This window comes from Paroedura picta, chromosome 7, assembly GCF_049243985.1.
Source record: "Paroedura picta isolate Pp20150507F chromosome 7, Ppicta_v3.0, whole genome shotgun sequence".
Taxonomy (NCBI): domain Eukaryota; kingdom Metazoa; phylum Chordata; class Lepidosauria; order Squamata; family Gekkonidae; genus Paroedura; species Paroedura picta.
The window spans coordinates 32,354,820-32,380,495 of NC_135375.1; the positions used below are offsets into that span (position 1 = coordinate 32,354,820).

The following is a 25,676-nucleotide window of genomic DNA, read 5'->3' on the forward strand; positions in this document are numbered from 1 at the left end:
CATAGAAAATTATGTACTACTTTAAGAATGACTGAGGCTAGGGATGGTCATGAACTGGCTCATGAACCAAAATAAATCACAAATCTGGCCCAGTTTGTGTCCCCTGAACTGATATTAGGGGAATGTGCCTTTCCTGAACATTTCCTGGACTTTTGTCTGGTATGGGGGCTTGGGCCATTTAAACTTATTTGCTGAACGACTTCCCCCCTGCTTCTAAGATGGAAGAAGTTAAATGGATGAGCAATCTCGACATTTCTCCAAACCAGGTCTGAATTGTTATTGTTTGTTTTAAAATTCTTCTATGTTCAAGATGACTGTACTGCCTCCATTTCTAATTGTCTGATTTCTACTAGGATTTTTTTTGAATTTTTGATGCACTTTCTCCAATCTCTGAATTTTTTCTACTAGTGTCTTGGTTTTTTCTTGATTTTCCCCTTTCTCCTCTTGGCAGTAGTTGCATATAAGATTCCTCTAACAAAATTTCACTTGCTTCTCAAATTGTAGGTGCCTTCTAATTTCAGTATTTCCAAATATTGGAATTCATGTCTAGGATTTCTGGATCTGTCATTTGGATCTAAACCTCCGTTCATGTCTCCAGAAACTATTACATCTTCATCTTGAAATTCTTGCATATTTTGAAAAAAATTATTTAAAAATTAGCTTTGGCATTGTTGGCATATATTGTAGTTAGCATAAATACCTTTCTTTTCATAAGTCTTATTTAAAAAATTTAATATAAATAGATTATAGTTTTTATTTAAGGCTGAAGCAAGATATTTAAAATAATAAAAATTTGGTAAAGTATATATTATTTCTTCTTAATGTGGGTTTCTTGTAGGCATAAAATATCTGTGTTTTGCTTTTTAAGTTGGTTGAAAATTCAGTCCAGTAATATTTATTACTATTTTTAATTTATCCATTTTGTCCCGATTTTGGTGCCACAGTCATATCTTCTCTTGGACTATTATGTGAACTTCTGTTTACCTTGTTTGAAGATTTTCCTTTAGTACTTCTATGTAGAACCTCTGTTTGCAATTCTTCAACCAATAGCTTAGCTTGTTCTTCTGTTTTAATTACTTACCTTTAGTAAATATACTATTTTCTAGTGGTTTTTTATTTCCTTCTGTTGTAGAATCTGTTTCAAAACTTTTCCTTTTTCTTAACACTTCTTGGTAGATCCTGAAAGTTCTGCACTTATTTTTATGCTGCTTTAAATGAGGATTCTCTTTGCTTCTTTAGTATTGCATCTTGTGTGTTTTTTTTTATGAGAGAAGCAAACCAGAAGATCTCAAGGTTAATTATTCTTTAATGCAAGTATTGAATTCACTCTAAATATCTGGTCAATGTTGGAAAAATTTCTTTGTATCTTCAAACTGTTGTTGTTGTTGTTGTTAGTTGTGAAGTCATGTCCAACCCATCGCGACCCCATGGACAATGATCCTCCAGGCCTTCCTGTCCTCTACTATTTCCTATAGTACATTTAAGCTCGCACCGATTGCTTCAGTGACTCCATCCAGCCACCTCATTCTCTGTCGTCCCCTTCTTCTTAAAATTATCTTGGTACATTTCCTGAAATCTCTCTTCCAAGTTTACACTCCCAAAATCTCCTGTTATGCTTCTAAAATGCAGATTATTGTGTTTCCGAGTTTTCAGTTCTTTGTTCTACTTTCTCAGTTGTTGAATCTAAATAATTATCATTTTCTTTTTGCTTCTTTTTAATATTTAAAATGTCTTATGCTTGGTCTTTTAATTTTGTGTTAATCACTGACAGCCCAGCCGAAAATTCTTGACATACTTCTCTAATGTTCTTCTGTATTCTTCTCTCAGCTTTTTAAATATTACACTGGATACTCTGAATTTTTTAAATGTATTTATAATTATATTTAGTTTCCACCCTAAAACTCAGGGCAGATTACAACCTGATAAAATCGCATATAAAGATAAAATATATAGGTACGATTACTAAATTAAATACAATTAATATCTAAAATTGAAAATTAACTCCAGATCAGATGGGCAAGGGTACACATATATATGTTAAATAACATTGAGGAGAACAGCTCCCTGTGAAACCCCATGAACAATGGGCATGCCCATTGTTGAACTATGGTGAACATTTCAATTACATCTAATAATAATAACAGTAGCACTGGCCCACCCAGATCCAGCTGTCTCCAAAGATTGTCGATGAGGTTGACCAGAGCTGTCTCCATCCTGTGGCCAGGTTGGAAGCTGGACTGAAATGGATCAAGAGTCCTGGAAACTACAGGAAACTGTAGTTGTTCTGTGACCACATGCTCAACTACCTTACCCAGAAATAGATAATGCAACTATTTTGCATTGCCTCTCCACACCCCTCAAGGCATCATGGCCTCATAGAAAATGCAACTATTATACAACTACTCGGTGATAGTTGGCTGGGTCGGATGGGTCTAGTGATTGTTTTTTCCAAAAGTGGCCTGACCACAGCCTCCTTCAATCTCTCTAAGAACATCCCCTAATTTAGAGACAAGTTGATAATCTCCTAAAGAGGGACCCAAATCTCTCTGCTGGCTTTCACTAGCCATGAGGGATATGGGTCAAGGGGACATGTGATAGACTGAACAGCCACCAGAGCCCTATCCACATTGGCCAAGGAGAATGGACTGAAGTGGTCCAAAATAGTGTCTTGAGATAGCTAAGGGGCCTCCAGTTCTATTACTGCATCAAAGTAAGCAGTTAAATCATGGTGGAGTGACAAGATTTTCTCTGCAAAGAATCTCACAAATACCTCACAGCCAGTGTCTGATTATACAATTTTGAACTGTCCTGTAGCTAAGGTCATCAAGGATTGAATCATTTTGCATAATTGTTCCAGGCATGAGTGAGCGGAAGAAATAGAGGTCACAAAGTATTCCTTTTTTGTGGCCTTTACTGCCAGTTCATAAGCATCTTATAAGATGTTCTTGAGCCTTGTCCTGAGTTTTTCACCAAGCCGGCTCTAGCTGTCTCAGTTCCTGGCCCACAGGGCTAGCTGAGGATGGAAGGGGAGAGCGCATCAGGGAGTGATCTCATGGATGGCTTTGGAGAAATGGCTATGCTAGTCCTCCACTGGCTCATGTACTGATATGCCAGGGAGCACTGGATCCCACAGAGCACTCTGGAATCCTGTTGAATCCATAGGTTTCCTTGGGCGAGCATAAATCTCTTCCACAGTAGGAGTGGGAGGAAGTGCACTTACTCAGTCAAGCCTTCCTGGCAAAATGGTCCAAGTATGGCACTCTTGCAGATTTCACTGGGCCAATCTGAACCCTAACCCAAAGATCAAATTAAGGATATGTCCTGCTTGATGTATGGGACCATTTACAAATAGAGAGAGTCCTATTGTGGCCATGGCTGACACCAAGTCTGAATCTTACAAGGTGCTGTTTTTTTCACATTCTTTCCTCACCACACTCCTCAAGGCATCATGGCCTCATCCCCAAATGATCCATCCTAGTGCCCAAAACAGTACTATTAGGGAAGGTGGGTGGGGCAGCCAGAATTCCAGACGCTGAGGGCTGACACGAGGCTTGCTTAAATAGCCCCCCCCCCCCAGGAACCACTACCCTCGCTCTTGTGATGATGTGCAGCCTGACATGGCTGGCCCCAGCCTGCCTTTGCCCTAAGGGCATCATGCGGCCAACAAACACCTCCTTCCTGCCTCATCTACCTCTTGGACTGCAAATTACGGCGTGAGGTGAGTCTAAGCTGCACTTCTACAAATATTACACAAATTTCCATCTTCTATTTCCATATACTTTTTCTATACAGATATAGAAGTTTACAATTATCACATTTTTTATTGTTAAAATAACCAAACTATAGTGAATATCTGTTATAATAGGGAGAGAGATTGTCTTAAATCTTTAAATAAGAAACCCATTTGTCATATATAATAAACATGGTAGTAAAAAATAGAAAATGAAAAAAGTAGCTTATTTCATAATCATAGTTGTATTACTAGCAAGACGTTTTATGTCTGTTATTAAAGTTTGGATTTGGATGAGAGAAATAATAAAAGAGGGGATGGAAAGGGAGAGGAATAGAAAAATAAAACACAGAAACAGAAAAAAGGGATCCTGCTGCCATTTAATGCATTATGGTAAGCAGCTGTAGCCGGGATAAAGACAGGTGCTTAGCAAAATTGTATGGCTGCTTCTTGGTCTTTACTTTGTATCACAAGGGCCCATTATGCACGGAGTGGAAGGTCCGCATTCGGGGTGGAGTGGCGGTGGCTAAAATCACCAATTATGCACGCTGCAGGCAGCAACCAGGCGCAGAGTCAACGTATGCCGCCAAAAAAGCCGCGTTAGTGAGATGCGGAAGAAGCTTCCCGGGACCAGGGTGCAACCAGAAGCGGCTCCAGAGAAGCCACGTGCATAATCGGATACTCTGGGTTTTGCCGCCATTGTGTTCTGTCCCGTGCATAAGCGGTTTGCTTCGCTTCTTCCTCCTCTGCATTCTCCATGCCGCCATTTCAGCGGCCGTGCATAATAGGCCAAGAACACATGAAACTGCCATATATATAATCAAGTCTTTCCTGCCACAGCAGCTTTTATGAAGCTGTAGAGGAATAGTCCAAGAATGAAGGGAACAGAGTACCTGTTAGTGAACACATGACTACACCTGTTTCAGCTCACCTTTCTGAAGCTGAAAAATAATACATATACCTCTGTGGTACTGTAAAAACGAACAGATGCATCCTCTTGAGTTAAATTATATTGGTGCATTAGGTTTCACAAGAAGAGACCACAAGGAACTGTAGGAGAGGAATCCTATTTTGCACCTTGACTTCACCCCCCTCCCTCACCCATGCCTTTTCTTGGAGCAGTTTTGATTGCTACAACCCAGAAAGATATGCAGCCTTTCCTGATGCGTGCACAGATTTTGGCAGTAGCTTGGAGAGGGGGTATCCCCCCCCCATGGCTTTTTTAAAATAGTCACAATTTTCTTTCTATTTGGATGTTCTGTTGGGCTTGTACAACCTTGAGAAGGTTCTATTGTGCATATTTGGTTATCTTTGCACACATTGGGAAGTATGTTGTTTTAATAATTCTACAAGTACTGTTTTGGACCGAATCCCCTATGTAATTCTAACACATTGGAAATATTTAAGGCTTATAAAGACCATGCCAATGTGGACAGTAGTAGTAGCCAAACACCACCCAGTCACTTTATTTCATTTACTAGCTTCAAAGCCCGTTCTTAAGAACGGGCCTTGAAAGGGTCCCCTCCCCTGGCCCTGGCCAAGAAGCTTAAAGTGACTGGGCTGCAGCTCACAGCCAGATCAAGTGGGTTGGGTGGGTGCTGGGCAGCTTGTTAGCAGGGCCGGGACAGAGCTCCTTAGCAGGCAGTCAGCAGGCCGGGAGGCCCTCATCAGCTGGCCCAGCCTAGCAGACCAAGAGGCCCTCGTTAGCAAGCCCTCCACCACGACCCTTTGTCCAGGGCCCTCTCCCATTACCTGCTGCTGGCTCCAGGCCCTGAGGCGTCTGAGAGCAAAGAGGCTAGAGTCCAGGGACAGAGGGCGGGAGCTGCAGTGGCAGGGCCAATCACCGCAAAGCTGGCTGCACCCTGATTGGCCCTATTCTAACTTAGACAGCCGGACACGTCCCACCCCCTAAGATGTTTCACAAATATATAGAGGAACAACAATAGATAAGGATGTATTCCGTAGGAACCACTTGCCATTCCAGTTGAATAAGATGCAGTTATGCCTTCGTGAGCAACAGTAAAACAGGTTAAGCCTTTGTATATCAAGATTCACTAATGAAAACATATATAAAGTGCCTTTAGCACTGATGTGCTAGATAAATGTCAATTGTTGTTATTACCTATTTTACCATGTTTTCTAATCTAGGAGTGGTAGATTGGCACTAAGTTTTTCTTGCCGTTTTTGCCTCCAAGATTTTACATGCTGAACAGTACTCTGCAATCTCTTCAAAGATCTACTAGATACTGAATCAAACCCTTGATCCTTCAAAGTCCGTTTCGTCTGTTCAGACTCTCCGGGGTCTCAGGATGAGGTCTTTCACATGATCTTTGACCTTGACCTTTTAACTGGAGATGTTGGGGACTGAGCCTAGGATCTGTTGCATACAAAGCAGAAGCTCTACCACTGAGCCACAGTGCCTCCTCATAAAATCTGCCTTCATCAGATACATGCATTGACTCTCGAAAGCTTATACCCTGAAATGTTGGTTTCGAAAGTGGCGTTCTATTGCAGACCAAAATGACCATCCTCTGAACCTGCTTTCAAAGATCTGTTCAATTTGGGTAGCCAGAGGACCAAACCTTCATCCAAACTGACTTTATTGTTGCTTGTCACCAGCAGCTTCAGGACTATTATCTGTGCTTGGCAGAGCCTGGAAATAACATATTTAAAAACTGTAAGAACATTTAACATGGAAAGAATTACTACAAAGTAAAGGTTTTGGGTTTTTTTAATGTCCTGTTTAACTATTCTACAAATGAAGTTATTGGTGGATAAAACACTACCAAGCTTAAAAATAGTATCAATGCTACTTCTAATGAATTGTTGACCTTTATGAATGTGTGTGCTTCTAAGGCTTTCCTTGTCAATAGACTGATAGATGCTGATTGGTACTCCTTCACTGGAGCTATTATTACAACCCCAGTAGTTGCATGTAGATGTAGATACTTGACATGCTGCTCTTGGGTGGGCAAGAGCAGCAAGAAATTACGGTACTAGTTTGACTGGCCTGCAGAAATGAAAGCACATAGACAGGAGGGAGCAGCTATATGGGTCTGTTGAGAACAACGTAAGCAACAGGAAAAGGTAAATTACGGCTTTAACACCATTTTCCAGTTCCAACGGCTAAACACACACAAAAGGCTCCTTATTCTGAGGGCCGTTCCGCATTCGTCCAAAATAGCACAATGGTTACTAATTGAAATTGCTACAGTTTTGCCATTATGCACAACGTCGTTGACAATCTGCAACACTCCTGAAACCAATCCGCAAAAAGCGCTTCGTTGTAGCGCTTTCAGGGAAATCCCAAAAAGTGGATTAACCCTCCGGAAAGCGCTACACTCCTGCAACCAATCTGCAACAATAGCAGGAAAGTTCTGTGCGTTACCATTGTTGCAGTTTCTGCAAAGTCCCGCCCCCTAGCTCTCCCCTCTGATCTTCCGGCGAAGCGATCGCCATTTTTTTTTTCTCCGAGCGAGCGGAGAAAAACGCACCGGCGAGCCTTCGTTTACCTAGCGAGGCTTCCCCGGCTGCAGTCCCTCTGTTTAAAGTCACCAAGCACAAGCAACACAGAGAGCAACACACAATGCATATTCGTTGCAACGGGTTTTTTTTTTTTTAAACCTTCCTTAAAGGGAAAGGGGCTGTTTGGGAGCATAATGGCCGCCCATTGGCTGCTTGACGGCCAGGGGCGGGACACAGCTCGGCAATAGCGCTTCCTGGCTAGCGATTTTTGCAGAGACCGGAACCCTATGGGAAACGATAGAAACGCAACTGGATTCCACTACAAAGGCAGGTATGCATAACGATGAATTCCACTATTTAAAATGGCGATTTTTCGTTCCGCAAACAATTTGCAACATTGATCCCGGTGCGGAATGGCCCTGAAGCTGGCCATTGGGCCATGAAGGCCAGTCCTGCCTGATGTGCAGTGGCTCTCCAGGAACTTAGGAGAAGGTCTTCAGCATTACCTTTGGCTTAGTCCTCTTGATTGGAGATGCTGGGGGACACCTTCTGCCTGTGAAGTAGAAGCTTTACCACTGAGGCTACAGCCCCTCCCAACTAAGGATTCATTGTGTGCCCCTCATGAGCTATCTTCTCTCCCAAAACATCTCTAATTTGGGAATATAGAGTGGCCAACCTTATCAAATCACTGAGAAAATGTAGAAGTTGCATTTTGTGCAGTTATGCAGCAAGTATAAATCCAGTTGAAGGGCTGGTATAGTTTTCCCTTCCATAAGGAGTTGAGAGGGCGAGAACTACATGCGAACACCTATTGCAGTGCAAAAATCTGTCCAAAGTGCACCTTATGCCCATGTCAAAGTAAGAGAAAAAATTTCTGCAACCTGTCATTAGTACGGTATAATCAGATGCTGAGCTGTCCCAAGGCCTTTCCACAAGTAAAAGAAACAATGTTCAAATAAATATCCTTTATTAAAGAAAACAAAGGAACAATTTTTAAGCACCAAAAACTGTTAAGTATGTTGTTATGTTGCATGTACAAGAGACAAATCATGTAGGATTTTGTTTACAGGTTTGAATTTTGAAGCCATGATTGTAAAAAACATGAAGTACAAAGCAATAAAACAAAGTTGCAGAAAAGCTGCACTAAAGGAAAAAAACAGCAAAAAGGCAGTCAAAACTGGTTCAGTTTTCAAAGTATTGCTAAGAACGCTTATTTAAGTTATGCTTCTTGTTTAATACTTTAGAACACTGAGCATTATAAAAGTATTGCAAATTTACTGGAGTATTTTTAGAAATGCAATGGCCAGTTACAATGTCCAGGTAAATACAATTATGTTAAAGGGTTGTAGCAGAGTTTGTTGATTAGTGAATGGTGGATGAGTTTTCCTTTTGATTAGTTAGCTTTTCATAACCGAACTGTCTCATGAACCCTTAGCAGTTTTATGCATGCAATATAATCAGAAGCTTTTGTTTCTGCCAACATGTTAATGCAGCTGTGTTCTTGGCAATATGTAAAAGGTAATATCCAACAGGATGCAGCTGCAGGAACATGTGAGTTTAAAACCACTTCATATGTGTAGAAATACCATCTGTGTGAGAATCACTGATAAATACAGAGAGGATAGCATGTTATGAATGTTGTCTTTTAAAATCTCTCCCCTCACCCGACACAGGCGCATATAAAAACCTAGCAAGCCAGGGAGGAGCCCTGATTTGTTACCATTCCATCTTTATAATGTTCTACACGGGGGAGCACTGAAAAATGCGCCCTTCACATGCATTATGATGTAGTATAGTCCAGCGCATCCAAATCAAGCCTCAAAGTGTATAGTACACATACAAACACCCACATTCTTAAAAACAAAAACCTGATGCAAGGAATGAGAATTCTTGTTTCTAAATTCAAATGAGAAGGAATGAAATCCAGCTTTTCCAAGAGATCATCCAAGATATGAAGGCCTCATATCAAAATGATGAAAATTAATAGCACATTTGTTGTGAACTCGCATGGGATGTAGAATATAAGTTATAATACCTTCTAAGCACAATTGTTAGTTGAGCAGAACACGAATGCTACATATTTTGCAACAGATGTTTTCAATGAAATAATCTTTTGCCTAAATATTGAACACATTTGTTTTTTATTTTCAGATAGTGTGAATATCCACATTAAGGAATGCAGGACAATAAATAAAAGTCTTAGCATGCAAGTTGGAAAGGCATGAATATCAATAAAGATTTGTAAATGCCAACTTGGATTTCTTTTGAAGTTGGATACATGGCCTTGAACAATAACTCGTAGGACTGTGCAAAACATTAGAAAATACACTTAACTAATTCCTCACCCCTACTAAAATTAGGTTTTAATTCAAGTTGATACAGCAATTAATTTAAATTTGTTTTATTGGACGGTTCAAAGTTACAGTTACAGGAGGGAAACCTGGCCAGTGCTATATTTTACAAACCACTACATACAAATGTAACAATGTGATTCTATACTAAAGAACATTTAGCAACAAATGCACCAATCCAGGGAATGGAGGGTAGCAACAGGCCACATGCCTGTTCCCCCACCACTAAATTTTAAATCTGCCTAAGGCATAATTCAATGCTCACAGAAGCCGTACCAGTGAATCTGCTACAACTTGTTGGCATTTTCAAAGCTTAATGGGTGGGTGTTTGAAACAAAGGATCCCAATTCCACACGCAGCTTGGTACAGTTGCATTGGGGGAAAAGTTGACAAGAAGCTGCCATTTTTTTTGCCTCTAAGGTAAAGGTAAAGGTATCCCCTGTGCAAGCACCGAGTCATGTCTGACCCTTGGGGTGACGCCCTCTAGCGTTTTCATGGCAGACTCAATACGGGGTGGTTTGCCAGTGCCTTCCCCAGTCATGACCGTTTACCCCCCAGCAAGCTGGGTACTCATTTTTGCCTCTAGTAGCATTTAAAAACTACATGCTCTCAAAAAGGTGCTTCTGTCTCTTTGTAAGAAGCCTATTTGCTTGTTAAGGATTCACCAACACATCTTGCTTCATGCTCAGATCATTAGTAACATAGGAGCCTAGTTACAAAAACATTATAGTGAAAATAAAAAATAAATCCAAATTTACAGTTACACTCTTTAAAGTCAGTGCAAATAAATATGTTGCTAATTAGTTTCCTCTTTTCACAGGATGACATTGCGAGAATGCACCAATACAGAAAATAGCACTCAAAGCAAATTCCTTATGGTGAAATAGATTCTCTCCCTCTGTCCCTGTAAGACACAGTTTAGTGCTGTTACTTTGCTTTTTTACAGTACAGACTCTCTTTTCTGAAAAGCTTTAGAAGCAAGCGAAACAAGAAGCAAAACTACATTGAAAAATATTAAAGTTATTATACCAGTAAACCACGCAACTAAAATTAAAGTCCCACAACCTGTACTATAGAAGACGAAGCCCCTGAAATACATGCTGTTTCCCTTTCACATAATTTATCTAGTGGACAGATAAATATCCACTCCTTGGAACCCTTCTGCCAAATTACCTCAACAGCCAATATTTTTGATAAATTCCACTGCCAAGTTCAGGAACCTCCCGCTATGTCTGAAATACACTTGCACTGTTCCTTGACATGAAGAATGTATCATGGGCAAGAAATTATATATGAACTATGACAAGCAATGCTAAATACAGTTGCAATCATGTATGGCAGCCTATAACACAAAATAGTGAAGAGAGTTTTTCATGCACACTTTTCAGTTGCATAGAACTGGGTATGAATGCATTTTCAAATAGCATTCATTGAGCTCTCTTTAAGTGCCTATTGTTTTCGAAGAACATTAGGAGAATTCACCAGAACCAGGGACAATGTTATCATGGTCTCCTATGAGCTTTCAAGTGCAAGGGATTCAATCTACAAAATTTGAAACTGCCATCAGCCAAAAAAGTTTGAGGATATTATTACAAAAACTTGTTCATGCCTAGGTACACGTTTGTTTTGTATCTGACCAACACATTTGCGGGAAATGCTGTCTAGTGATGACTTAGAAGCAGACTGATCTCTGCTTTCTGAGCAAAGGAGACTTCTGGATATGACATCCATCTCTGTACAGCAGCCAGTGTGTATAATAATGTTCCTATGAATAGGCCACTTTATGGACCCTTGCAATAATTAATAAAATGGCTGACCACCACCTTAAAAAACCAAACACATGCAGTTTCCAAGGCAAAGATCTCATAAATATAAGCGCCAAACAGTATAGAATCCTATTGAGAACTTTATAAATATTTCATACAATTCAAAATTTGTGGGTGCAAAGCAGTGAATAGACAAAGAATGTTACCCCGAGCTTCCAACCATTTCCTTACTCAGACGTTTTATTAATATTTTATTTGAACTCTCCAGAGAAATGTGTTGCTTGATACTCCTGCTGCAAATGATAGTGTGAAGCATTACATGATGCACATAATCTTAACCTACGTTCATGTTTTGTGCTATGGCTAAAAAATTCAAACGTGTTATACAGTGGAAATTTAGAGAGTGGGTGACCAACAGTGAAAGCACACAGACTACAGACATTATGGTCTAAAGGTTTACAGATATATTTGTCAGCTATTGAATTATTGCCACTGAACCCTGCATTACCTGGGATTTTAACTATGCACTGTATAATGCAATTTTGGTTATGATGCAATAACTTGGGAGGAAAGGTGGGTTGTCTGTTTCCCACAAATTAATGTTCAACACACAACAGAACTTTGTCTTCTCAACAGAAGGTGCTCCCATATGAACTGAATTCATGCAACTCTCAAGTTTACCTTCTAAAAAGGACAGCATTTTCACTATATAAGGCAACAAGCTTCAAAAGTAGACCCGCCAAGTACAGAATGGCAGGTGTTCTGTTAAAATATCTGATATTATGACCTTTATTGATCAAGGTGGTCACTACTGAAAATCCCACGTTTCCAAGAGCTGAGGTGCATTGAGTTAGGTAACATACTGTCAATGGTTACTGGCTCTCGAACAATTCTTAAAAAGGAAAAGGGGCAAGATATTTAATGTCTTTGTATGCAAGTAAGAAGGATTATTATATGCAGTCTTTCTAATACACAAACTCATGAAATCTGCTTTTAACAGGACAGTGAATGAGTATAGCAAATAATGTTTTTCTAAGATATGAGATCAAGCTCAGTAAACATCAAACTTTACTTTTAAATAAAAAGCCAGGCAAACTCAGAGATTCTCCAGCAGTGGAGATTCCTATCCAACACAGAATTTTAAAATGGGCAAGATTAGCCCTGGTGCAGAAATACTGTTCAGTACTCTGTTAGTATAAAACTAGCTGCCTGCAGCTATGAGTCACGCTGTTTCGGATTAGGTTGCTTTAGATATTCACTGTACTGGAGGCTGGGCCTCAATTAGACCATTATACAACCAGGGCTAAAAGAAAGCATATTTTCAAATAACAGACTGTTATATAATTCAAATCTGTCCAATAATTAAAAGAGAACGACAAAACTGGAAAAAAAATTACAAATTACACAAAAGTAAAATCTTATTTCAGTTTTGCATTCTCCTTAAATAAAGGTTTCTTAGATTAAGCAAAGACAGGCAAACTAACAGACAAAAATAATTATAATTATTGTCATTACAAAATATTGCTTCTATAAATAAAATTTTATGTAACTTTATTATAACTCAACCCTGAAGTTAAAATATTGTTATTCGTAAGAGCAAGGAAAAAATCTAATTTAAAAATATAAGATGTATACAGTATACATGTCTTTCTAAAGGGATCTACTATATACGATTTTAAATGTAATAGACTGTAAACACATTCTTAAATACATGCCTTCCACTCTTCATGATACTTTCCATTACGCTGTATAGCCATCTGCTCTCATTTTCAAACTATCTTGCACTGTATTTGGAGTACTTAAAAATGCATAATATCTCTGAAATCCACCTCTTCCATGTAAAATACAGTGATAAACTTTAGGAAATTGTGCTGTTGTGTAAGAAGCTGACTTGAATGTAGTGATTTGTTTCTTAAACAAAGTCTTTAGTGAACCAAAGGGCTGGTTTTCACACCTATCCTGGTAACTAAACTTAGAAGCTTTGTTGCAATAGCTGCTACTTAACTGTGTATCACACAAATGTAAAAAGTGAGTGAAGAACTTGAAAATATCTTGAAGGGATCACTCTCCTCAGTGTTACACAAAATGCACATCTAATAAGGTAGTGTTTGGTCCAACCACAATCTTCTACCATGAATTTAAAAAATGTATTGAGGCTCTTATATACATATCAAATAGTTTGTCAGAATAGGTCTTTCCCAGGCTGAAGTTGGTGATCGAACTGCTGATTCTGAATGTTCAGAAGTGAAAGGAAAACTGCATCTTGTGGAATCCTTAGCACCTGTTAAAAAAAAAACAAGACAAAACAGCTTAAGGACAAATGGCATACGTTATATCTTATTCATGTTCCACATAAAAATAATGCAAATTCTTCTTATGCAGACTTCTGGCTTCAAAACTTCTGCCTTGTAACCTCCTATTCCCCCCCCCAATACCTTGATCCATCCCCTATCCTCAACCCCCCCATTCATTGCCCATTTATTTCTTTGATGTCAGAGAACTTGACTAGACTGGCAAATGGCTAGGAATCAAGGGAAGCAAGGACAAACAACTGTAGAGACCACTGTTATGTTTATGTAGAATATGTCTGTAAAGATTATTCTGTCAGCTTATCAGATCATCCTTTTGATCTTTCCTTGGTCTACTATAGCAAAGGCAAAGGTTCTGATCCCTTCAAAAGTCTTTTGTGCAATGTGTGTCATATGTAACTGCTTGCATTACGTTGAAGACTAAAACTTCTCAGCATCATTCTTAGAATGAGGGAAAAACATTGGTAAGTTAACACCTTCTTGTACATGAAATGATTAAACAATTTCAGATTAAAAGGACATACCTAGTGAAAGATAACTCTGGTTTGCTGGAAGATCATACAAAGTGGATTATTTACAAGGGTGCCTATGTTATTTGGGGTTAATTAAACCTTTGCTGTCAAATGACAGGTCCTTAATTTTTGGCTTAGCCTGTTAAGGCCACAGCAGTGCCACAAACAAGCAATGCTAGCCATATTCGTACAGCCACATTTGCAACATGTCTGGATCTATTTGTTTGAAAACTTCATCAAGATCTTTAACCCTGAAGGAAACAGCACAATAGGAGAGAACATTCCCTGCAAGAAACACTGAACACAGTTGTCCCTCTGAAGAGAAGAAGTTTCATTCTATGCTCCATCAAACTATCTACAATTCTTGTTTGTGTCAGAAAGGTATATTTTCAGTGTCCATGTTTCCCTCTGAAGGCTCAGGTATGCTGGAATTGAGGGCAGGCTGAGGAAAGAGGAAACAACAGTCCTTTATGTAAGTATTCTAAACTTCTAAAAGTAGCTTTCATGGATAAATACAGAAGGTCCTTTGCTTAATTTCCAAGACTGGCTGCAAACAAGATTCTGAGGGTGAAATGGTGAAGAAAGGGTCTGAGCCTAATCAAAGGTGATGTCAGAGCTATCAGAAAGACAATGCAGAGTCCCAAAGATGTGACTAGTAGAAAGACAGGTCATTTTTCTTCATTTCCAAAAAGGTGTGATAATGGCACTTGGACTTAAGGTTTTATGCCCCTGGCTGGGCTACAGAAGAATCAAAGCTATGATGGTCAAAGGGTTGGATGTCAGCAGAGTCAGTGAAGGGATCAAGACTAGGTGGATAGGTCTACCTGGTACAGAGAGAGTCACTACCCTGGGCCATCCAAATCCAGTGCCAGCAAAGCATGGTCCCACAAGTTAATTGCAAAGTGATTGAAGTGACCATAGCATTGTTCAGTGACTGTGCACTGTGTGCAGGACTCTACTTTGCGTCCTTTGCATAGGAAAAGAAAACATTGAACATGGATGTCCAAGATGGGCAGCTTGCCTCAGCCACTTTTTAAAGTGCAAACCACTGTGTGCAAGGTAAGGACCCACAGAAAGAATAAGAAAGCCAGAAAATGGGAGAAAGAAAATAGTTTTTTTTTTTTTTGGGGGGGGTAGCCTACAAAATGGAATGGAAAATTCCCAACAATGCTGCTGATGTAGCAATCGAAAAACCAAAAAGAATAGCACAACTCCACCCCTCTAGGCACACAGCCTTCTAAAGAAGACTGCAAACTGGCCATCAAATTTGTGCTTAATTTTCATGGGGGAAATGTACTGAGATTTCAACCTGTGTGATAGTATGCGAAAGTCCACAATTTTGACAGTTCTACCCACATCAGGGGTAAGTCTAGGGGAAATTGTAGCTTGTCAAAGGAATCAGGCATGAACTCCAATGTGGACACTCTGCTGCCAATGTGAATATATCTGCATTTGCTGTGGAGATGACAGGGAAACAGAGTTTTTCATCACGGCAAAGCAGCCTTTGATTGAATACAGATGGCCACTTGAAGCATTTTCTGATTCCAGACTGTGTTACTGGTATGCCATTGGGAATTTTAAAAACTGACCAATGATCTCTATACCAAGCAAACTATTATTTCCAGAGAAGAGTGATAAAAGCATGAGAAATACTGACTTCTCTAAATTACTACACAAATTCTAAAGACTGTGCAAATGTTCCAGCATCCCACTACTTCAACACAACTAACTTACAAAGATCCCTATGTTTCCCTGTGGAACCATGAAGTCTTCTCATGTAAGATACCAACTGATACAATCAGTCTCCTGAGATGAAATGGATAGTGTGAGAAAGTTGCTGACTTTTAAGACTTCATGGGTTATTTCCTGAATGTGCATACAAATCAGATGCTGATAACTTTGGTTCTGCAGGATGCCTAGAATTTTTGCTTGCAGTTCTTGATGAAAAATCAGTTCTGAATCAGATTTTGCAGTTTTGAGCACATAGTTAGCTATGGCATATAACCAGGGGACACCAGTAATCTAGAAAGCTGATATACACAGCTGCTTGGTGTGATTTGTGAAGATCCTCATTCAAATTTTGCTTTCCTATGAATTCACAAGACGGTATTACACCACTATCTCTTATCTGCAATTAGATAATACTGACTGACTTTATATATCCCAGGATACTGCATACTATTTTTTTTTCATATGAAATTCCCATATGAAATAGGGGAGAGAGGTTTTTGCTTGGTGAGACGAAGTATCTTGAAATGGCCATCTGGCAGGTATGCATAAGAACCTATAATTTGGGACAACACCGGTAGTTTAAATTTTTAACTATTTTCCTTTGCACTTGTATGCAACTCTACAGAGTAAATTAATAATTTCATACTTTAAATGGGCTACCGTACTAAATTAATTTCCCCTTACTGGAACACTTGCCTTGCAGATATGGATGTGACCTTCATTTTGATTAAATTTACTTGCAATTAGTTACTGGCATGCTAATTCATACTTTAATTAAGTGGGGTCATCTCTGTCAAATTGATAACAACTATGATGAGAACAAATTGTACATTTGATTAATACAACATATGTTTCAACTTGAAAGTCTGAAATCAGATTACTTTTTACTAAGGTTTTACCAAGCCACAGTCATGGTCTTTCCCAAAGTCTAGTCCCCATCTTAGATAGTCAAGATTTGCTTACTAAGATCCACACTCACCAAAACTTGCAGTACAATGAATATGCATCTTCTACTAGGACAAGGGCTCTAAAGAAGAAACAGTAAAATGTACTGCCCGGAAGAAATTATTTTTGAATAGATTTTAAACTGTAAGAAGAATACTGTCATTTGTTCTCCATAAAAACTAGATAATGTTGAGAGGGACAAGCACTGCACACCTGCACTAGACGTATATTTTCAGGATTAAAAAAAATAATCCTAGTTTCTATTAAAAGAAGTACTAATATATAGCGCCAAATTCCTTATAACCTAATTGCAGTTCAGACATTTTGTTTCCATTATGCAATAATCAAGTGCATCCTCATATCTCTCTTCTCTCATCAGAAAACTGAAGTAACAGTCCAGTTATGCCCTTATAAGTCTATAAAATCAGTTGGGTTAGAAAGGTGTAACTCTATTTATGGTTACATTTTAAATTAAATTCCCTGCTGAGAAAAGTGCATTTTGATCTACATCTATTGCCTTTACTCTTCAAGCCAAATGGGGACCCTGTAGACACAAAAGATCAGCGCACACATCTGAAAACTCACAGGTCTCCAGATCAGAACAAATAAGATCCCATGTATGCCTCCTGAGGAGGAAGCAACAGAGGCATCCCTACTTCCAGGTAGTTCCTGAGTCAGGAGCAAGATGTGAGGTAGGCATAACTTTCAACAAAGTTAGCTCCACATTGTACCCGTACAAGACTTTCAAGATATGCATTTCAGTGATGCATTCACTTTTTCAGTCTTCCTGCTTGGAAGGTTTCTGTATATGCTGAAGTATTCTACTGCAGTGGTCTCCAACCTCCGGTTCGGGGACCAGTACCAGTCTGTGGATCAGTCGGTACCGGGCCGCGGCTCCTCCTTGTCCTCCTCCCCGGCTGCTGCCTGGGGGGCTGCCCTGCCACTCTGCCGCCAGCTCACCTTTGGTGCTCTCCAACAGCTGCCATGGCTGGGGCTCCCCCTTGGTGTGGCACTACGCAGCTGCTACTGGCAGTGCCCCCCAGTGGGTGGCGGGAAGTCAGGGGCGCTGGCGGGAAAGCAAGCGGAGCAGGGGCTCAGGTGGTTGCATCCCTCGGAAAAAGACTACCCCCCTCCCGGGCCTCAGTAAAATCGTCAAGTGTTGACCGGTCCTCAGTAACAGAAAGGTTGGGGACCATTTTTTTACTGTACAACACTGACATACAACATGTAGCTCAAGTTTGGAAATAAACCCTTTTATTTCTACCAGTTCCTTTAAGTAAAATTATTCTGTATTTCACTCTCATGCTATTAATTCTAAACATCCCAGATAAAATGTTCCTTTTATTTTGAGCATACATGCATACATTTTGCAACAAGGGTTTTGAGCTACAGGCGTTCTTCTCTCATAGCATATAAATAAGATAGTCTATGCCTATTCCTAACAAGGATGCTATTAATTTGGAGAAACCAAATCTGTATTAAAAGTAGGAACATTACACCTTAAGTTTCCCAGTCCGTACAAGGAAGATTTTCCTCCTCATCTTCAGACTCTGGTGATGCCTCCTTGATTCGCCGTAGCGCTTCATGAATGCTACGAGTCAAAGGATCGTCATCAGGCAGAATTGTGAATGACTCTCGCATCAAGTCCTTTTGCACTTTCTTCAGTTTCACTCCTTTTCTTATCTGTGCTAGGATGTTATTGCTGTCATCTTCATCGGGGAAAGGAGGAAGGTTTCTTTGCTCAACCTTCCTCAGGTGGAAGCTTCCACGCTTCAAAGACGCCAACACCTCATCCATCGGTGAACTCACTGAAGTAAATCAGAGGGGTTCTTTAGTGTATTTCAGCATACTGTAACATCAATTATGCTCTATGTTATAGAAATTGTTTATTAAAAACACACTGGAAAAGGCATCACTTTACAAAATACCCGTTTTTTACTTTGAGCATTGGAGGGGATACCCTTGAGTTTTCCATTATAATCCATTGTAACTTGCAAGTTTTAGCCCTTAAACTACTTTTTCAAAATGAATATTGCAGCTTCCGACTAAATTAACCAGCTATATAATGTACACTTTCATCTGTTGCTCACCAACAACCAAGCACAGCTATCGGTGGGTAGACTTCACATGATAACCTTTCCAACTTACAAGGCACAAATAAAAGCTATTGAGAATTACAGAGTTTCATTTGTATATCTCTCAAATTCTACCAGCAAATCTGCAACTTGATGGAGGAAGGAAGATGGAAAACAACACAAGAAGATGCAATTCAAACATTCAGGTGAGGACTCCTTTCTCTTCATCTGACAATCCCCACTTCTCGTGTTTAGATACTGCTGCTCAATGTGATTGGGCGTCTCTTGTGATTGGTAAGTGTTTTAGGGGGCCAGTGAAGCCCCTCTTTACCCATTTCTACTTCTATGGTGGACCACACTAGAAGTACCTCTCCGTCACTAACTTTCTTCTTATGTAGGGGAAGAAGCTAGCCAGCCTCTCTCAACTTTTGTATCATTGAGAAACCCCAGGCTGAAACATTCTTCAGGCTTCAAGAAACTCCAGAAGTGGCACGATGGTGTAGAATATGGTTGGGAAGCCGAGCTGTGTACATTCTCACCCAGGGCCCATTTCCTTTCCACCTCCTCCAGGCCCATCATTGGCGAAGGGGGGTAGGTTGACCATATATGGTCAATATCACTCAATAAATGTTTAACAAATTTTATATATATGAATTAATTTCTACTCATTCCAGAAACCCTTCCAGAGCCATCAAGAAACCCTAGTTGGGAAAGCCTGAGCAAGACTCTGTCCATAATTTTTACGTTTCATTACTTTTCACTTAAAAATGCCTGTCTGCTAAGTCACCATCTACAGATAGGTCTGGGTAAGGTGGAAAGAAGTGAGTAGTCCCATTCCCAAATGATTTTGCAACAGCTTGTACAACAGTCCTTGCAGTGCTATAAACAGGTAGGTTCTTTGAGTACTTTGAGTACATGAAACTACTTTATAATGGATTAGTCAGCATTGTCTACTCAGACTGGCAACTGCTTTCTAGGGTCTCAGGTGAAGAACTTTCACATGATCTACAACTTCAACTGGAGATGCTAGGGACTGAAGCTAGGATCTTATGCATGCTGATTCTCTCCCACTGAGCCATGGCCCCTTTCATTTGTGCCTCCCAAGAGTAAGAGGATGGGTAAGCTGTTGCTCAACCTGCTGAACAAAAGTGATGCCTTTTCTTTTGCATACTTAAGAAATCTACAAATTAAACAACTGGATGCAATTTCACCTTTCAAATTAAATGACTGGATTTAATTTCACCTTTATTGTACAACATTAATGCATGAAGACTAAAGCAATCCTTCCACAAATGGAATCGCAATCTTTGCATTACATACACTGCACTTTAAGAGTAAGGAGATATTCAGACTTTAGAAACAACTGCAAATCCTGAAAAACATCCCTTCATCCTCCATGACCTCTCAAAATTTCAGAAGTGTAATTCATGTTTCAGATCTATCCTCACAGCCACAAGATCTAGAATCTTTTAAAGTCTGAGGCTCTCAGAATGCTGATCTCTGGTTAAACTAGCAATATTATTCAAAGCAAAAGGTAATATATATTAATGAAGAAAAACTAGATGCATTTCAAATGTGAGTAATGAAGTTTGGAGCCACACTGGCTCAATTATGGGGGGATGGGTCCCCATATTTGCATTTCTTAACATGGTATCACAGCTATCTAAATTAACAAAATATTTAAATACCATAGTACACATTCCCAAAATGTTGATGAATCCCACTGGCCAACATCCAAGGAGCTATTTTAGGTGTGCCCAAGATTTGTTTTCCTTTTTGTTTTAAACTGAAGTCCTCGAAACCATACTGCAACATACTGTGGAAATGCTGTTCAAGACATATGAGTCCTCAGCTTTCCTTAACGTACTTGTTTTAATATCTGAACTCTTGGCCATTATTTTTAGTTATTACTCAAAACCAACATCAACATAGGAACAAACCAATCATTGCTTTTTATTTTAAAATAATATTCGGAAGAGCTAGAGTCAACAAACAAATAAAAATGAAGACTTACCTCTTCTCCTCTGCAGTCCTTCTAAATCTCCAGTCTTCTTTAGCTTCTTCTTGGCACTGACTAACTGACTGCTGTCAAAGAAATGAGCTGATGGTGCTATAGTGCTCAGAAGGCTTGGCTTCTCCATGCTGTCCTGTTTAACGGGGCTACTGCTTTTTTCAGAGCATTGAGTTGATTGTTCCTTGGTGGGCAAAGGTGGTGGCGGTGGTGGCGGCAGCGGGGGAGGAAGTGGTGCCTCGCTAATTACATCTGGGTTAAGTTCAGCCGGAAGAGGCGGTGTTTGAGGAAATTCAGAGGTAACGCCACAGGGAGGTAAAGAAGTATTTTCAAATTCTCCTAAATTCTTAGCCTCATGAATTTGTAAGGGTTGGGCTACTTTTTCTGGCCCTACTTCTTGGGGTCTCTCATCAGTCTGGGTGGTTACTGGTAAAGACAACGGATGATCATCACAAGGTATTGAACTGGCTGCACTTTTTCTTCTTGAATGGGTCAGTCGAAGTCTGGTTGATTTGAGTATTACCTGACCAGGGTAACGCTTAAAGAAAAAGCATACATTTTAAATTAGGCCAGTATACAATGTACTTGAGGAATTACATGCTTCATTTTAATATTTGCCCCTCATATAGCTTCAGCAGGAAAGCAATTCAATATTATATCACATCTAAAAACAGCAGGAGGACTATCGGAAAGGACTACAGACACAGGCATACAGAGATTGACATAAGATCCGTTTCTCCTCACTCTGGAAGAAGCAGCAAAATAAGTATACCTCAATTCAAGGAGAATTCTGAAAGGCTCTGACATGCACTTTGTATTTCTACAGAATTAACATAAGATGCATGATAAAGAGACTTATTAATACTCTCTGCAAAAGCTCATGATCATAATTCATCCCTGCAAAATCCTCAGATAAACCAGGAACTGAGATGTGTAATGTGGGAATCTGAGCCTTCATAGTGCCCTTCTGTTTTTAAGATTATCTGAAGAAAGCCCAAAGGCTAGAATACAAAACCTGAGCTTTCTTTATGCCGCTAGGAAAGCAATGGAGGCAATATACAGCTTCAGGGGATTCATCTGGGATTAATGGCCATAAGAAAAAACTGAAACATCCTGTACAATTCCATAACTAAAGACACTCTTAATCATAACTGATAAGGGTTGCTTCAACACGCTAACACACTATTATTGTACATTTATTGATGCATAATCATAAAAGAATGTCCATCTTCTTTTAGTTACCTGCTTAAATGTTCTAAGTCTATCCAGTGTTTTCTGCCGCTCTTGACTAACCCATGAGCTTTTCCTTTCTTCCTCATCTTGCAATCGCTCTCTCTTCTGAGTACAAAAAAACAAAATCGTAAACAATACAGAAGTGAGAAGAACAGAGCAGGATATGGAGATGTGAACGGAATTATTTTCCCACAGCACTGAATTCTTCTCCTTGGCTCAATGAAGCACAAGTAAGCTTCTTTCTTACCCCTGCTCTCCGAAGAGGCAGGAGAAAGAATCAGTTCACTGAAGAGGAAAAGACTGCAAGAAAGAACAGCAGGATCCCTCCCCCCAATAATACTTTCAACAGCATGATTATCATAATCTGTTAAATGAACACTCAGATCAGTTCTAAGAAGAAAAGTTGCAATGAGGAAGCCAAACACAGGCAGAAATGTATCAAGTGCAACCAGCTTTTCTGTTGGCAAAAAGGAAGCAGGTTTGTCTCTGACCAAACCAACTGGCTATGCTAGGACTCATGGGACCTGCATGAACAAAAGCCATGTGGGTTGGGTTCTAGAGCAAGGAGGAGAACTGGGTAAGTCTGAGTGAAATAGCTGGCGGCATCCAACTGATTCTCTCTAACAAAATTGTGCTTTGTGCACATTTAAACTACTCATGGGCTCAATAAGGGTATGATTGATTTTGCCAGTGTTAGTTGTATAACAAACATAGATATTAATAGAAAAGCAAATTGCATTTGCGTTGTGGATTTACTGCTTGAAGTATCAAAAAGTGGAGCTCGTGCTATTTAAAATTATAGATGTTTCGACTACAATCCTTCATCAGTATAAAAAGATTCACCAGGTTCGTCAAAATTCATTCTTTTTTTCAACAAGCATCTACATTTAACATCAATACAAAGGGCCACAGACAATTCGGCCACAGACTAGGAAAGAGGCAAAAGGAGCAAGGGTCCGAGAGAATCCCCATTCAAGCAGGAAAGGGAAATTGTGTCTATAGTTAAGAAAAGCAAGCCTGCCCCAATGAAAAGGGAGATGGCTCTTAAGTGGAGTGATCCCTGCTCTGTGTAGGAAAGAGGAATTTAGGGAATTGTATTGAATGTTCCTGCCGTCTACACTTGAAGTGTCAGTGACCTTTTATCTTCTAAGTCAAATGAAATAAATACAAGTTAAATAAAACATTTTATTTATTTTAAACTTCCAAAAAGTATCTTGTGTGCCATTTCAGAAGCAGAAGATAAGAAGGTGATTCAAATCCCTGGGCTGAGCCAGGATCAAAATAAATAATAGCTTGACAGGGTGGGATGGCCATAAACCAACAAATAAGAAGGAAATTGATACAGGAGCTGCTCAGCAAGCAAGGAAGAAGAAACTAAGGAAAAGAAGAAGAGTTGGTTCTTATATGCCGCTTTTCCCTACCCAAAGGAGGCTCAAAGCGGCTTACAGTCGCCTTCCCATTCCTCTCCCCACAACAGACACCCTGTGGGGTAGGTGAGGCTGAGAGAGCGCTGATATCACTGCTCAGTCAGAACAGCTTTATCAGTGCCGTGGCGAGCCCAAGGTCACCCAGCTGGCTGCATGTGGGGGAGCGCAGAATTGAACCTGGCATGCCAGATTAGAAGTCCGCACTCCTAACCACTACACCAAACTGGCTCTCAACACCAAACTGGCTCTCAAAAGTCCTGTCCATGAAGGGGAGAAGAGGGTGAAAGTACCATATAAATTTGTTGCATTAAAAATCTAGTTAGAATTTTCAAATTTTGAAAACATCAAAAACATGCTCTTCCACGTCAATTCACAAACTTTTTGTTCTTATTGATCCATTTGCTTTTCATTTCACATTTAGTTAGATCAATCAAGATAGTAACCAGTGTCTAAAACACTATTACTTGCTTGAAAAACCCCCAGCATATTTAAGCTTTAACAGTACTTGTTCTATCTGAATCTAATGCTTTGTACAGACAGGCAATAAGAATCTTTTTTAAAAATCAAGAGATAAAAGACCACTGGAGACTGGCTTAACAAAATAGTAACTGTATTCACTGCATCAAATTATTATGCAGTTTCTTGAACACTATATGCTAGATCCAAAGTCATTCTTTCATGAGTACAGGGCTATTCCTGCTCACACAATTTTCAGTGATTTGTTTTTCCCCTCTGTAGAACACCCATCTTTCATCCCACACTAGCCATGTGTGCAAACAGTGTTCCTGCACTCTTTCATTACAACAATCCTTTGAGCACAAAGAATGATCATCTCTGGGGTCACAGTATCCACACAGAGGAATAGCTGGCAGGCTGGGGCACTGTAGTGAGTAGTGAGAAAGGGATGAAGTTGCCCTCTCCTTACTCTTCCATTGGAGGAGCTGTCCTTGCAGAAGACAAGAAGGATTTCACCCTTCACCACACCTCCCAAATACTTATTCCCCTGAGCAGGTTTACCAGCTTCAGGAATGATCTTTCTGGGGATTTGAAGGAGCTGCAGAAACTGTTTTCTTACTTTCATTTTTAATTTTGGTAATTTTCATTCTCTTTTGCACCATTGCTTACCTAGATTAGAACCCCCATTTTCCCAGCAATTATGCATCAAACATGGATACATTTTCTCTTTTCGCAAGGCATTGATACAATGGAGCATGTGTCTAGACTCTGGCACCCAGGTGATTGGCTAGTTTGCATCTGTCATTAAGTTGATGGAATTTACAGCAGTGCTTGGGTACATGCAAACAAATTTTTAATGTTAATTGTTTTGCATAGCAATTTAAACTTAAATGGGTTATATTCAAAGAATTGCAAGCAAAGCTCTGCTTACAGAACTGATCTTCCCTGCCCTTTCTTCTCCAGTGCAATCCCCTGCATTACTTGAAAATTAGCGATTAGGGGTTGGGAGCCTCAGGAGCGATTGCCTGTATGCAACCGTATGTGGACAGAAAGCTGATGAATCTCAGTCCACTGTTGATCATTTAACTTGCTATTGTTAACACAGCTCAGCACAATTGGGGAGGGATATTTTAATTCCCAGGCTCAGCAGGAAAGCTCAGGCCAGCCCAGGAACCAGGACAGAATTCACTGAAGGCTCCTTTGTAATTTTAACATAGATCAAACTCACAAACTTTCCAGCATGAGGTGCACTTGACTGGTCTTCACTTTGCATGTGCTGCAGAAATTTTTCATTATGTTTTGCGATGCAGATCTCCTGTAAGGACAAAAGATTACCTATAAAATATAAAGCCAAGATTTGGAAAAGGATCTAATAGCCCTAGTTCAAAGAGGCAGAAATTTATAAATTAAACAAATGAATTTATATTGAGAAATTAACAGACCCGATTAAATATTTTAATGCTTTATTAATGATTTTCCATTTATTACTAAGATTATAAATAACACATAATTTTAGGTGAGGAGAACTATAAAATATTCTAAGAGCACAGATAAATGAGACTTATTTGTAAAATAAACCACATCCCTAAACAGAACAGGCTACATTGAACACATAAGTAATAGCTGCAGAAGTGCAGAGGAATAGGAACATTTGTTTGTACAGCT

General features: G+C 39.7%; 1 protein-coding gene across 2 annotated transcripts in view; it reads right to left on the bottom strand.

Moving 5' to 3' along the window:
- Positions 1-8,145: 8,145 nt before the first annotated feature.
- The window catches only part of JMY (junction mediating and regulatory protein, p53 cofactor), a 51,210-nt gene continuing 33,679 nt past the window's right edge, over positions 8,146-25,676 (bottom strand). Inside the window, exons 7-11 of one of the 2 annotated variants that reach the window (XR_013233062.1) lie at positions 25,240-25,326; positions 22,138-22,233; positions 20,899-21,433; positions 16,844-18,617; positions 8,146-13,593 (exon numbers count right to left, since the gene is read on the bottom strand). Coding sequence is in view for 1 of the 2 variants with exons in the window: in XM_077347314.1 (XP_077203429.1) it covers positions 18,310-18,617; positions 20,899-21,433; positions 22,138-22,233; positions 25,240-25,326 (1,026 nt within the window). In the remaining variant the exon portion in view is untranslated. The remainder of the gene's footprint in view (positions 13,594-16,843; positions 18,618-20,898; positions 21,434-22,137; positions 22,234-25,239; positions 25,327-25,676) is intronic. The other variant, XM_077347314.1, reaches the window with a different exon arrangement.